The 15,632-nt window shown below is 41.4% G+C and overlaps 1 protein-coding gene across 22 annotated transcripts in view; it reads left to right on the forward strand.

Annotated features, from left to right (window-relative positions):
- tnika (TRAF2 and NCK interacting kinase a) overlaps positions 1–15,632 on the forward strand; it is a 66,530-nt gene that overhangs the window by 25,368 nt on the left and 25,530 nt on the right. For all 22 annotated transcript variants that reach the window (XM_008399186.2, XM_008399187.2, XM_008399189.2 and 19 more), the window contains exons 3-12: positions 4,418–4,474; positions 5,254–5,379; positions 8,639–8,749; positions 9,962–10,052; positions 10,352–10,482; positions 10,577–10,631; positions 12,187–12,265; positions 12,363–12,538; positions 15,202–15,268; positions 15,396–15,594. In XM_008399186.2, the coding sequence (XP_008397408.1) occupies positions 4,418–4,474; positions 5,254–5,379; positions 8,639–8,749; positions 9,962–10,052; positions 10,352–10,482; positions 10,577–10,631; positions 12,187–12,265; positions 12,363–12,538; positions 15,202–15,268; positions 15,396–15,594 (1,092 nt within the window). The remainder of the gene's footprint in view (positions 1–4,417; positions 4,475–5,253; positions 5,380–8,638; positions 8,750–9,961; positions 10,053–10,351; positions 10,483–10,576; positions 10,632–12,186; positions 12,266–12,362; positions 12,539–15,201; positions 15,269–15,395; positions 15,595–15,632) is intronic.

Below are 15,632 nucleotides of genomic sequence, written 5' to 3' on the forward strand. Positions count from 1 at the left end.
GCATCATTACCGGAATAGTGACCTTTTGAGGCATATTATGTGGGGTTCCTTGCTTTGCTCCGAGTACATGCTAAGATCCACATGAGAGCATTGTGGTTTACAGAGTGCTTTGGATGCATTAGAGGAAGCAAAGTGGAGGGGATGCAACGAGCCTTCGGTTCGTGTCGGATTCGCCTGCCGAGCTCAAAGCAGAATGCTGTTCCTCTGGCATTAACTTTCGGCTCAATCATGTTCTTGTAAGACCTGCTTTTCACAGGCCACTGGGCCATGCTGGGAGCAATGAAAGTGACGAAAGATGGAAAATACGAGGAGCGCAGAGAGACAGGAAAAAAAACAGGCGAGACGTTGTGAGATCTAATGAAAAGGCATAAAGAGGAGATTGTGGGGAGCTAAGAAGGTTTAGATAATGAGAGTGCAAATCAGAGGGACAAGAGAGGGAAGGAGAGAGAGGCAGAGGGGGGAAAACGCAGATCTAGGTCAGAGAGAAGCAACACTGTCAATGAACTAGTAGAGGAAAGGATGGGCTGGCATGTGAGATTTAATGCAGACTGGTCTGAATGGGATAGATCAGAGCAAGTGGGCCATCCCTATGAGAAAATGCAAAAAGGATGACGGCGTTAAGTGTGAAATCCATTTCATAATTCATTATTAGAGCTGCATCCATCTTCATTTCTTATTTAAGGAATCGCATAAATAAATGTATGACAATATATCCACAAGGAGCTTTTAGCATCTCAGTTTTTTGGCGTAAGTGATTTGAAGACGTCCTCATTTTAAGGGATGGAAATTATCAAATTGAGGTTTAGTTTTTAAAATGATCACTAGGTAGTAGGATTTTTCAGTTTTGCAGTTTTCTGTTAACTCCTGTTCCGTCGCAGTGTCGACCGAGCAACCTTGTGTGAGGTTGAGGTTGTGTAAGCAAAATCTGCCAAAGCATCTTAATCAATTAACTGCTACTCTATTGTTCCCATGTTGTTCCATTTTTTTATAGTTGGCATGTTGAGTTTACTGGTATCAAAAAGTCAGTAACTACACTAAAGGAGTGTTTTTCTTGTGTGTGTGACTGAGTCTGTAATTTTTTCCACTGCTCCATGCTGGTGCCCTGTCCAAGCGACTATCATCAGAGGAAGTTGTATTTTGCTTAATGTTTTTTTTTTTTTTGCAATTGGTTACAGAGAAAGTCGCACCCCTGATTTGCGCTCCTCCTGAACACAATGTGTTGCTTTTGAGAAAATGTTACATGAATGGAAGCAAAGGACAAGTTAATGAAAAGTTCATGGAAAGCCCTCTTTCCAAACCTGAATGTAAATAAATATGTATCTTCATATTGGAATCCATTTGGGTGGATGGTAGCTAAAGCAATATGGTTGCTATTAACGCCATGTCCGATTGCTAACTCTACAAGAAAACCATTTTCTATAAGGATCTAATAAACTCTCTAATCAAGTTTAAACAGTAAACTTGACTAAAGTGGTGTCTTTGCCACTGCCGAAATATGTGCAGAGTCCGCTTTAGTTGGTTGAGGTCTGTCAATAAAATCTCTGACAGTAGTGAGCGGTTGACATCTGCTGAAGGGCGGATTCCACCACCAAGACAAGCTGGCGTGTAGAGAGGCAGGGGAACACAGAAAACTGGTTCGATGAACTTCCCGACAGGTTGCCAAACGTTTAATTGGCTCTGCCACTGACAATATAATGACAGATTGATTGAACACCTTTTAAAAATAAGGTGCAGGGATAATGGCTGCGCAGAGGCAGCCATGCCAAGAAAACAACAAATGCAATAAATGGGAACACGGAGGACAAAGTTGGGTCACAACAACCCCAGTGGTTAATATCATTGTTAAATAATACTGTCATAGAAAGGAGTGGCTACATGTGTATTGAGAAGTCTGTATGGGATCATTCGAAGGTGTAGAGTTATTTTTTGAAGAACTGTTTCTGTAGATGCCAAGCTAGTTTGTGCATATGGAATGGAACCATCTGATCTGAAAACTGTGATGTGTATTTGTATTTTACCCTCCTTATTTTTTCTTATTTAGAACAACCCTTGGCTGCAAATGCAGGTCCAAGTCGCTCCACAAGGATGTAAATATTTGCCAATTTTGCTTTACAGAATAATTCGACACAAAAACACTCGTAAGAGAACGAATCGCTTTGTATCTGTGAGTATCAGGTTTGGGGTCTTGCCTCATGTTCTTAACTGAATTTACATCAGGACATTGATTTGACCCATTCTTACACGTGATCTGAACCGACACATTGCAGCTCTGGCTATTGTTTTGGGTCGTCGTACAGCTGGAAAGTGAACATCCGCACCGGTTTCCAGTCTAAAAGGGTTTCCTTTAGTTCCATCAGTCTTTCTGATGACTCTGATCGATTTTTCCTGTTTATGCTGGGGAAAAACTCCCCAAGACATCCAAACAGCCTGTTGATGTCACCACCACCAAGCTTAAAGGTTTGCAGGGTGCATTCAGGATGATGTAGAATACATTTTGTGCCACTAACAGCCAAAAATGTTAACTTTAATCTCATCTTATTAGAGCAGTGTCCTCCATGTTTGCTGTTTGACTTGCATGGTAAACTGTTAATGGGACTTTTCATGGCCTTCCATCAGAAATAAGTTTAATCTTGCTACTCTTGCATAAAAACTGTGTAAAACGGTGCTCTGTAAAATGCCCAAAGTGGCTATTATTTCTGTAAATGGGATTGTGTGTGTTTTAAACACTGTGAGAACTGTGCAATAGTTTCACTTCGCTTCACAGTTATATACAGTCTTGTGTGTCACATAAAATCTTTATAAAACATTGAGATTTCTTAATGAGGCGAGATTTTTGCAGAGCACCATATCGCAGCTACATCATCCTCTTAAATTAACTGGCTTGGAAATGCTATTTTAGTGCACCCCAGTCTCATTTTCAAATTTGCAAATAAATCAGGAGGAAGAGGGCAAAGACGGCAGTGAAGATAACGACGAGCAGACTGTGCTAATTTCTTTCTGATCCTCCTTTCCAAAACGGTCATTTAATAAGCCTGGATGACATTACTGCTCCTGGAGGAGAGATAGCGAGACACGAAGGGAGGGCGGCCGTCAGCTGGTTCAGACAAATGAATTTTTAGCTTGGTCCGATAATATCCGTGTCTCATATCTGTTTGACACATTCACTATTTCCCGCTCCCTTGGTCTTACTTTGACCTAATCAGTCATCCTCTCACCTACCTCTCCCCCTATCATGTGTGGGAGTTGTAAAGAGTTCTTCTTTCTGTGAGAACGATGGAAAGATAGGAAATCTTTGTTTTTTCTGCTTTCTGTGTGTCTGTAAGTGTTTGAGTTTCTGATTTGTAAGTGGCTCTAATGCTTTTGTTGGTTTTTGAACAAAGCCGGTCCTTGTGCTTGTGGAATTGGGGCAGTCTGATCCTAATGAGAAATCCCTGGTCAATCTTCCCAGCTCTTTCACTCGCACAAAATCCGAACTTTTTTTTTTTGATACTTGTGTGTGTGTGTGTGTGTGTGTCTTTGTGTGAGAGCGGCTGATCACAGTGTTCAGCCACCCAGTGGTGCTCAGTTTGCACGGTTAGCAGCAAAATTACCAATGTAAAAAAATCCAAGCTGTCTTTTAGCATTAAATCAGCAAATTTAACAGTGGAGCTATTTAGTGGGGACTTTTCTCTTTTTAAATAAAACTTGTTTGATCAATTAACACATTTCTCTCAAAAGACTGGGAAAACATGAGATCGAAGTCTTTTCGATGTACCGTATAGGCAGCTAACTCATAATGCTAACTTGTTTATCATGAATTGAAATGCGCTTGTTCTTGCTTCCAGTCTGTTGCTATGGATTTGTTTCTTTGTTGTCCGGTTGCTAAGTCACACTGACCAGCCTATAGGATGCCACATACTTCACGTGGAGGGAATAACCAATAGTGGTTTTGGCATCTGTACTTTCTCTATTAGTTAATCACACCCACAGTTGCTCCATGTGCAAATGATCCTCTTTGTCATTTCCACTTTTGCTGCTTGTTCCCTTATTTCTTCAAGATCTCCAGGCTTACCCTTACATTACCATTTGTTGGTATTGTAAGGGTATTTTACACCTCAGTCACACAGCTGGAAACCTCAAGAGCTTCTTCTATAAGATAAGACTTATAAAAATCTATAAAGCTTAAAGCATTCACTTTCATGTATGGGGATCCATAATAATAGCTTGAAATTGCAATGGCAGCACTTTGTGAGGTAGATATCAATTTGATGGAAAATATTGTTTGAATGTCGTTACGCCCCATCCTGAAGTGAAGCATGCTGTTTTTGTCAGAAAACATTCAGATCGACTCATGTTTCTTCTCTTTTCTGCCTTTTCTCCCCCTTCGTTCTCTTTTTCATTCTGTCTTCTCCTTCGTCTTTTCCTTCCTGCTTCCCAGGGTCGCCATATTAGGACAGGGCAGTTGGCAGCCATCAAGGTCATGGATGTCGCTACGGTAAGACACACGAATGCACGCTCCCACATATTCACACGCAGGAAATCCATCTTGAGCTTTTAGACCAACGGCAACCATGCCGTCTAATTAGGAGCGATGAGTCACGGCTTGTGCATGTGCGTAACGTCGGGGAGATGAAATGAGGACGGGCCTATCGCCATGGCAATATCAGCTGGAATGATTAGGAGACGAGTGTGGTCCCAGGCATGTCTGTAAAGCAGGAGGGAACCTCGGCTATTTTTAGAAATCCTCACACCCCACGCATCCCTGTTAGCACTCAGCTGCCGGCAAAACAATGAAAAAACAACAGGAATTAACTGCTGTGACATCCTATGAGTGAATAACGCAACAGAAGCTTTGGCAAACCTGCAGGATGTCGACTGCTCCAACGGAAAATGAAAAGGCAGTTTGCATTTAAACTACCACAAATAAATAAGAGAAATTACAGCATTTTTTTTGTTTTATACAAGAGACTATAAACATTTTATCTAATTAACAGTCACCACAACAACTTGTTTCAAACAACAGCTCCTGGCACTGTGACAGGATCCCCCTGGAAGTGGAAGTAATTAAAGAGTAATGTTGTTAGTGTGGATAATTTAGAGGCCAGCTGCGCTCACCGAAGCATTCATGTATTTATTTTAAAGATTTTAATAAGATTCAGAATGATTATTAAGGATCAGCCGGATCAGTTTTGCTCCGTCAACAACCCGAGATGCGAGTGCAGCGACGGGAATGAAAGGCCTCAAGTTTTAAATGTTATATTTCTGCTATTGCAGGACGAGGAGGACGAGATCAAGTCTGAAATCAACATGCTGAAGAAGTACAGCAATCACAGGAACATCGCCACTTACTTTGGAGTATTCATCAAGAAGCAACCTCCTGGCATCGATGACCAGCTTTGGGTAGGACACCTTTTTTTTTTTTTTTAATATAATGAATGTCATTTATTTTTAGTTTTAAGCTATTTTTATCACTTGTCGAACACATTTTTTTGGCAGCCCTGCTAAAGATGACCTGAAAGGATTAGAAGAAAGACAATTTTTCCCCCCCTGAACTGAAAAGACATGGAAAAAAATCCAGCCTTTTTGTGGAGTGGTGGAAGAGAAATCCCACATAAAGGAAAAATCTTTTAACATAACCACAAGTGTCAATATGTTGTGCGTTCCCTATTGCTGATAGGGCAACACTTCATGTATTCCTATTACATTTGAGGAAGTTGGAGTATACAGAAAAAACAAAGCAAAAAGATTTTCCTTGCTCTTTGCACAGTCTAGGTAGAGATCATCCAGCGTCTTGGGTCTTGTGTTATATTTTCTTTTCTTTAGCTCCCCCCAGAGGTTCTCCAGTAGTGAACATGAGGGGCTTTTCCACACAATAATCAATTGTGCTATGTCAGATGTACCAGGAGTGTTTGTTAACAAAAAGCTCAGTATTAGTCCCGTCTTAGTAAAAGCACATGGTTCCAGTTTAAACGATCAGACTTTTGCAAACTCTACAAGTTTATGCTTGTCACTGTCCTGCTCCCTCTTTGTTGTGGCAAGGTCAATGTTGGTCCTAATTTGGCCTTTTGCCCAGCAGCTAAAACAATTGGGTCTCTGTGTCAGGAGTGCACTGTGATCGACAAAAAAGTTACATTTTAGGTAAAGAAAATGCTTCAGTTGTTTTCATCTGAAATTGTTTGGGATACCTAGTAGGGGTAAAAACTTTGCCTCCCATCATCAAATTATGCAGATTTTTTCACTTATACCTTTTAAGTCTTAAAAAAAAGAGAACACATTGGCTTTAGGTTTGCATCCACTGGGATGCCTGCACACAGCTTATGCATTAGTGGCATAAACAATGAGCCTGGATCTGCATCGGATCATATACAAACGTAATCTCTTCAGTAACTCTGTTGGGTCACGTTGTATTTCTCGCAGTGCAGTGGCGGCATAAACTCAGATGTGGACAAATAGATTCGTACAGAAGAGCCAAACCTGCTCTCTGTATATCTCTCCCTGATAACAGTCACAAGTGTGTGTTGTTCTGTTCACGCCTGTGAGTGTGTTGCTGTGCTGCGTCTCGGTATATGCCCGCATCCTGGGCAAGAGCAGGTCGGCCTCTTCACGCGTACTGCCTCTCCTCCTCTGGACAAGAGGGCCAATAAGAGGGAAGCTTGAAGCAGAGCCAGGATTCACAAACCGAACTTCGGTTCACCGGTCTCCATGGATGCAGCACAGAGATGAAAGAATAGAAAGGGAAAAGGGGGAGAGGGAGGCTTGGCTACTTTTTCTCTTGCGTATTTATTCCCTCTTTGTGAAGGTTGTTTCCTTTTTTTTATTAATTAGACAAATTTATTTCCTAAATGTGGTAGACAAGCGTTGTTCAAGCAAAAAAGTTTTGTATTCAGTTATCAATCAATCGATCAATCTTTATTCCAGACACAAAAAGGTCCATAGTAAAAAAAAAAAGATAAAAAACACAAAATAAGAGAAAAATAGGAATAAACATGACATATTCACTGAGTCACAAATAAATGATGACACCAATGATTCCACAATCTTGAAGAAAATCTGACTGTATTAAAATATCAAGATATAACTGAATTGAAAATATATTCTTATTGCTCATTTCTCTCTTTCTTTTTTTTTTTTTTTTACATCTTTCAATTATTATTTTAATTTTAGAATGATTTGGATGTTTCTACTGAACAACTTTACTTACTGTGGACTCTGATATTCACAGGGTTTAGGGACCACAACCCCCACTGAATAGTTAAAATACACAAATACATGAGGTTTTCTCTAAAGATGCTTAGAACTGCCTATTTTAATAGTTGAAACACCAAATATACCTTAATATACGGAGAAGAAACCGTCTTGGCTCTACCACAGAAGCCGACATCTGCGTTTGGGTTGCAGCCGATCAGCGTCAAGGATCGTGAACATTCCTATATGATATTAGTCTATGTACCTTGGTGAATATCTTGCAGGCGGATGCTTTTAGCTTGGTGATTGTATTTTTGAAAAAAGCTTAACTCAATAAAAGTGATTGATTATGGTAGACAGCTGACTGTCTGGGTACACCAACAGGTAGGGAGATGGCAGAGACGAATTACTCTGTGCCCAGTACAGCCGGAGAACGTTCCAGTCTCTCCAACGCTCTCTGGCGTCCCATTACAATGACTTTACATCAGATGACAAACATTTTCTAACACTTTTGAAAACCGTAGCTGGATCTCTTTATTTAGGATTTTCTTAAAACCAACTTCTTTAAAAAAGCATCAATTTATTTTTTCCCTGTCGGTTCTTCACACTGTTTAACTTGGCACATAAAGCGAATAAGATCCAAGTGAGGGAGATCTTTTTGCACAGTGAAAAGATCCCCTTACAGTCTGAATCAAGACATTATCCTGCTTCTGTTGCTGTGTTTCGCTTATGGCTCCAATGAGGCAGCTTATGCTTGCAGTTTATGTTTTCCCTGTGGGAATGTGTGGAGAAACCGGTTGTTCAGAGATGCTGTTCAACCACACAAACATTAAGCAAGCCGCGCCGAGCAAAACTACAAGCAAGGGCACAGAATGTACTTAATTATTCTGTTTATCTACCAGCTATGCACATATTATCACATAATACTGTGTTGTTATTGGGGAGGAGGGAGGCTGTAACTGTGACAGTTGAAAAAGCCAATGATGTAGAACTAGCAGTTCTACATCATGTATGTATCTGGGCTACTGAAGGAAACCCACTGAGACGCTGTTGAACATGCAGTCTATGACAGAGACAACTGCAGTGCTGGCAGTCGAGTCTTTCATTTTTTTCTTGCCAGTGAGCTAAAAATATTTTTCCAGCTAAAAATATGCACCGCAACTATAAAACGTTTGCTGTAAATTGTTGGGAAAACATGCCGACGCTTTTGCAGCAGTTCCATTTTGGCGCCGGCGTTGAAAGTTTCGAGTGGCTTGAGCAAATTGGTAATTAGTGTAATAAGCACGTTTTAATAATTCCGTTTGAACTCAATCTCTTGCATTGCACACCTATGACTTGTTGTTTCTTGGTCTTGCTACCTCCTGAAGTTCTTTTGCAGGTATTTCAGGCTCCTCTGGAACAATTCTAGACAAGACTGCCTTCAGTAGCAAAGCAAGCAGTTAAAAAAAACATAACAATGTCTTGTGTATTTTAGCTTGTCATGGAGTTCTGTGGAGCTGGCTCGGTGACGGACCTGATCAAAAACACCAAGGGCAACTCGCTAAAGGAGGACTGGAACGCTTACATCTGCAGAGAGATTCTCAGGGTGAGCTCCAAATCACACCTTGTACTTTTTTTTTTAAGGGTAAATAAGCACCTCCCCCTACACCTGAAAGAATCACGGCATTGTTGCAAAGTCGCTGTTCACGGGTATTAATCACGGTTCAGTTGCATTTCTCTGTAAACCACGAATTGGGAGACATCTTTACTATAAAGATACGAGTTCAGGCTGCATCTCTATCTCTTTGTTTGTCAGCAGTGCACTGACAAATGGCTGCAATGACAATTTCATGGTTCAACACACTTCAATCGAGGCTTTTATAAAATTAATAGCATACTGAAGTTGTAATTAAATCATTTGATTCAGGTGTGCTGGACCAGGAACGCACCTAAAACCTGCAGGACAGTAGATCTTGAGATCTTAGTTTGGAGACCCATGCAGTAGATGGCGGAAACCTAACACTGCAGGTCAGCCTGGGTGCACCGTCCCCTCTGTGGAACATAGTCGTCGTTGCATTTCATGAGAAGCTAGGTGTAGATAAATACAGAAAAATCCAGGATCAAAATCTGTCAGAGGCAGCAAAAGATGGAGGTAGGTCCTTCCAACAGGACCGCAACCTTAAAACTGACTCCAGAAAACACGATGAATATCCCAGTCAGAGTCCAGACCTTATTTCAGTTGGGAAGTCGTCATCGAACCTCACTGTGCTTGAGATATTTTTGCAAAGAATGGGCAACCATGTTGACATGTTCATATAGACATGTTATACTGCTTTCCCTTCACCTTTACAAAAATAGACATCTTTGTTTTGGTTTGACACACGAAGTCCCAATAATATGTTGAAGAAGTTGTGATATGATAAAGAGTGAAAAAGTTCAAGGTGTATGAATATTTCTCAAGAAACTAAAAGCATATTAAATAGCTTTTTGTGATACTTTATCAATTTTTCCATCTCTCTACACTTTGATCTTTTTTAACGACACATTTGTGTCGTCTTCTAAATGCGTTGCATAGCTGCGTTTCCACAATTAATCATAGTTTTTTTTTTTTAGTGTGGAGATTCTTCTTGAAATGTAAAAAAGAAAAAAAAAAAAAAAAGAGCCTCTGCAGGTTGGAGGCTTCGGGTCAGCCGAGGAGCAGCCTCGGCGCGTGGGGTTGCTGAAGGACACCTCCCTGTTTAGCCCTGAGCTCTTTCTTGAATAATAATCACAACTTGGCTCTGTTTCCTTCACGGCTCATATCTGTCTGCGTCTGCAGGGTCTGGCTCATCTGCATCAGCACAAGGTCATCCACAGAGACATCAAAGGACAGAACGTGCTGCTGACTGAGAACGCCGAGGTCAAGCTAGGTGAGCCGGTCCCCACCTACTCCACTAAACGGCTTTGCGTTTGGCGGCGCGGCGGGGTGTATAAGATTTCATGCTCGCGTGACTTTTGTGGTTTTTCTTTCCGTTTTCAGCTTAGTCATCTGTTTGTGGCTGTCACGCTGTTCAAGATGCAAAACGCTGAAGAAGGGAATCTCTCTCTGTCTTTCTCAGATTTTGTTGCTGTGTATTTTTAGATTGGTCGACGTTATTGCGGGTTGTGTTATTCAAACAGATTTGGAGTCTTGTATTGAAGTTTTTTGTGTGTGTGTGTGTGTTTGCAGTGGATTTTGGCGTTTCGGCCCAGATGGACAGAACGGTGGGAAAGAGGAACACATTTATTGGGACACCGTACTGGATGGCGCCAGAGGTTATTGCCTGTGATGAAAACCCTGAAGCCACCTATGACTGCAAGGTAAAAACTGCCTTCACCTGAGGATGCCTTATACATACATTTATACATATTGAGATTTTGATCGCCCTGAGTGCGCATCCTTCCTTCATTGCAGAGTGATTTATGGTCCCTGGGGATCACAGCGATAGAGATGGCTGAAGGAGCGCCTCGTAAGTGCCCAATCAATACCCTACATCTCTGTCGCTGCTTTTTTTCTTACGGCTTCTGTGGGATATTTTAATCAGGAGGCAGATTGTTTGCTCGAATGCGTAATGCCGTCGATGGGGGGGGAAAGGCTTGGATAAAGAATTAGATGTCAGATATTTGGACTGATGTCCGTTCTACCTTTTTTTTTAATTCATGTTTTTATTTCTCAGAGGTGCACAGTGGTTAAAATTGTCGACATTTGTTTTCGCTTTGGTACGGCTGAGGCATGCCGGATGTTTTATTCCCATTGAACATCTGAGCCAGTTAAGATTGGATCCATATTGTCTTGACTGCGCCAGCAGCCAAAAAGCGTTTCTTCAGAGAAAACTGATGGCTTTAAGGTTTGTGGCAGTGGTAGCATAAAATAAGCATGGATAAAAAAAATTTTTCCTTGCAACAAACTAGCTCACACCTGCTAAAATATTATTCAGTGAATATTATGTATTTTTTTAATTATACTGCTATACATCTGTAATAAACTTGTCATCCAAAAACATTTATTCATTATTTTGACTTTTATTCGTAGACACATATGGAGAATAACAGAATGAGGGTTAGACGTCACTTTGTACTGATTTACCAGTCAGTTTCTATCAAATGAATGCATTGGCGGGGAAAAGAACTAACATGATAACTTCTAATTTCTACACACTTTCTGAGATAATTCCAAGTTGGTCAGCTTAAACATAACGTAATTAATAAGATTTTGTTTGTCTTTGGTCGTTGTTGTCAGATATATGTTTGATTTAAGACTCGAGGGAAACCCAGAATAGAACTCAGTGAATTAAGACGTTTTGAAGTAAATGTTTCTCTGGTTATGATGGAAAAAAAATAGATAGTGCAAGTCTAACGACGGCACATTTCCTCACTGATCTAATGTGATCCACTAACAATGTTGGCAGCGCGACTCCTGGTTAACAGTGAAGAGATGTGACCTGTAGAAGAAGTAACTCTCCTGCTTCATTGCTTTCCTTTGAGCACCGTATCCTTTAACAACTGGCGTTTCAGCTGCTCTCTATGGAGCAACACCGAAAGCTTTGTGGGGATATACATCGACAGCCGAGAGCAGATCACGTGAGCGGGAGCTGCAGGAGCAGTCTCTCCTTCAACGTGAATTTCATTACAAAGACATAAAACTTTTTTTTATTGACAGGCAACACCCAGGTTCCCTGGGGGCTCGGCAGACTTAAAACACAGCAAGCAGCAGCTGTCGTGTCGAGCAAAGCCAGTGATGCACCTCAAAATAAACGCTTCCCTGTACTTTTCAACTCGATGAGTCAAACGAATTAAAAATGGTTGAACGTGTAGACATGCTAGGAGACTTAATGCTGCGTACATTTGGTGTGGATTCTCCATTTGATTTATAAAAGAATGCATAGGCTGGCATGTGATTTGGGTAAAATGAATTGACTCTTTGTATCAATAGCTCATGCGTGCCTGTTGGCTTTTCATATGCATCGTGATAACATCTGCTATAATTAAGTCACGCTTAATATTCCCCATCGTTTGCCTCCTTAGCGCTGTGTGATATGCACCCAATGAGAGCCCTTTTCCTCATTCCACGCAACCCAGCCCCCAGACTCAAATCAAAGAAATGGTGAGTGTGGATTATATATATATGTCACCAGAAATTAGTTATTTTCTAGAAATTTAGTTACATTTTCAGTTCTGACTTGGATGTATTGGATTTTTAGGTCAAGGAAGTTCCAGTCGTTCATTGAAAACACTCTGGTGAAGAGCCACAGCCACAGGCCCAGCACAGAGCACCTCCTCTTGCATCCCTTCATCACCGAGCTTCCCAACGAGAGACACCTCCGCATCCAGCTGAAGGACCACATCGACCGCACGAAGAAGAAGAGGGGAGAGAGGGGTGAGGAACGACTCCCGCTGTAATGTCTAGACGCGTCACCAAAGTAGTTGGGATTCAAATGTTGTAAGAGGCTGGAGGTGGGCGACATTTAAAAGAGAATTATAGCGTTGGCTAGGAATTGATTGCAGACATCAAGAGCATGAATGTTTTATTAACACGGGGCCATAAATGATGCATTTGAGTCCTCCTTTTTCATTTTGGTGAGTTTTTGAGCAACCTCCATCAGCGGCGACATTCTGGCTGGATATTTCATCGGAGTTATCATAATTGTTAGAGTTATTGGTGAGTTTTAGTTGGTTAGCATCCTCCTAATCTATGAGATTAAACTCTCCTCACCGGGGGAGAGAGAGATTTTTAAAAAAACTTTACCAACATGTTTCTTTTCACTGGTGGTAATATTTACATTTTACATGAAATCAGCCAGAGAGTCCTGACATGAACCCAGTAGAGAGCGAGCTAAAGATTAGGATGATGGTACGGAGACTCTCTAACCACAAAGAAAAATGAAAATACCAGTGGAAACGGGCAGTAAGGCTGGTCGGCATTTAAACAGACTGTCTGACCGCTGTAGCGCAGTTGCATGTGATGTAGTGTAATTTAAAAATAAATATGTGCTTTCTTTATTTTTGCAGTCTTTTAAGGCAAATCTGTCTCATTTCCAGTCAGAAACAAACTTAACAAACGCATTTTCAATCTAAATCTGTCAGAGGTATAAATAACTTTTTGCAGGACCGCATTAGTGGCAGCGTATGTATAATTTTGTTGTGGATTACAGAAAATGCACAGGAAATTTCAACTTTTTCCACTCATTTTCTTTCTAATTTTGCTGATGTGTGCATTGTGAATTAATTTAGAAACATACAAGCTCCGTCCAGACAGATCAGAGGCACGGCTGCACCAATGAAACAATCATTGAATGAATCGCATTCTGTAGCTCAAATAGTCAAACGTGTTGCTTAACTGTTTTTTTTTTTTTTCTTTTTTAACTGATGGTACAGATACAATCTTCATAGGTCACTAGAATTTTAAACGCAACTCATAAATCTGCGAGGATCGCTGCAGGAAGTTGTGTTTATATGTGGCAGGTTCAACACCTGTTTTTTTTTTGTTTTGTTTGTTTTGACAAGGTGACTGCCAGCATGCCGAACACTTTGCCAGAAGGAAACGCATTCCAAGAGCACAATGAGCTTAGACATTCATCAGAAACAACACAAGTTGTTCTTAAGAAGTCCAATTTTAGCCTCACACACAGCCCCACTGCAGTTCAGTTGGCAGCAAGAGGTGAAAGTCACAGATATGTGTGTGAAGCTAATCTTACTTGAGCTCAACTCAGAGAAAAGCCCCACCTTAACCGCTCCGAAGAACAGCGTTCCACTGGGGGTTTTGTGTAAAACCATCCTGCCGCTGTTTCAGTCTGTAAATGTCTCTGACACGCCGTCGCACCCGGAAAACAGGCACATGTGGATCTGTGGCGAGGAAGAGCTCGGCACTTTCGACGACCGTTTATGCCTTAAAGCCCCTTTTGGACTGAAGGAGCTCTCCGGCTAATGCTCTCCACCTCGCTACACCCGTTAAAACTTCAATTTACGCTCTTATTCACAGGAGCTCAGTAAAAAGAAAAAAATAAAGAAAAGTGCCTCGGAGACAAATGAGAATGTGGGAATGCCGACGCCGGTAATGAGTTGGGGTGACTCAAGTGGAACTTCGACGGCACGAAACGAAATGGGTTTCCTCTCTTGCTGTTTATTACATTTTCTCACCTTCTTATAGTTCAAACCCCTTCAGATTTTCGTGTTTTGGTAATATTACAGCCACAAACTTTAACTTATTTTATTGGAGCGTTATGTGACAGACCAGCACAAAGTAGAGCATCATTGTGAAATGGAGGGAAATTTATAAATGGTTCTCGTTACAGCTGTATGTCCCTGAAATGTTTGTCTGTTTCTTTTTTGCAAAATATCTCCAGCTCAGTCAGAACTCCACTTTTCAAGTCTTGCTAATGTTTCTCAATTGAATTCAGTTGGTTTACTTTGGGTAATTTTAACCCTGTCATGCATGAATTATGATCCTTTGTGTCAGGAGCTTCCAGAGTGGCCGTTGTTCTTTTTGGCTGCATCTCTGATTAATGCACCACTTTAAACCTTTCAAGTATTTCTGACTCGTCTGATTTAATCCATTCACACTTTTGATGTCTGCAATCAATTTCTGCATTAAATTCAGCAATCCTGGTGTTTATACTGAGATACAATTGTGCAGTTATGAATTAGATGAATTGTAAAGACAATTGGCAGGCATTGGATACAAATGCCTGCCATACTTTCTAGTTTTTTACATGTAAAAATTCATTTCCGCTCCTTTGTACTATGACAGTTCGCAATAAATGTCGCCTCAAAGCATTTTGCAAAAACAAAATCCAATTTAAATACAGGAATACATTGTCCTTTCGATCCATTTATACAGTTTAGTTGCAGAGAAGAAGAGCCTGGAAACTAAGTGATCTGCTTCCTGGTCAACCTTTCGAAAAAAAAAATCTACTCCACAATTATTCCCTTCCTCGTGTCAATCCTGTTATCTAAAATCCCCCCACCCCAAAAAACAAATCACTGAATGTGAATACCATGTACGATTTTTCTCACGCACCGCTTTTTCTTTTTTCTCATAAGACGAGACCGAGTACGAGTACAGCGGCAGCGAAGAGGAAGACGAAGAGAGGGATAAAGGCGAACCAAGGTCAGCCTTTTTTCCTCAAATCCACACACTTTCAAAACCATCTGCGCGGCCTCACCCCTCCGCACACCCGGGAGCTCTTTCCACTGACTCTCAAAACTATGCTGCCTTTCCCCCCCAACCCCCCCAGCTCCATCATCAACGTCCCGGGGGAGTCGACCTTGAGGCGAGACTTCTTGCGCCTCCAGCAGGCCAACAAGGAGCGCTCGGAGGCGCAGCGGCGGCAGCAGCTGGAGCAGAAGCAGAACGACGAGCACAAGCGCTTGCTGCTGGCCGAGCGGCAGAAGCGCATTGAGGAGCAGAAGGAGCAGAGGCGGCGGCTGGAGGAGGTAAGACGGACTGGGATGAGAGGGCGACTCGGTTGCGT

Source organism: Poecilia reticulata, linkage group LG22, assembly GCF_000633615.1.
Source record: "Poecilia reticulata strain Guanapo linkage group LG22, Guppy_female_1.0+MT, whole genome shotgun sequence".
NCBI lineage: Eukaryota > Metazoa > Chordata > Actinopteri > Cyprinodontiformes > Poeciliidae > Poecilia > Poecilia reticulata.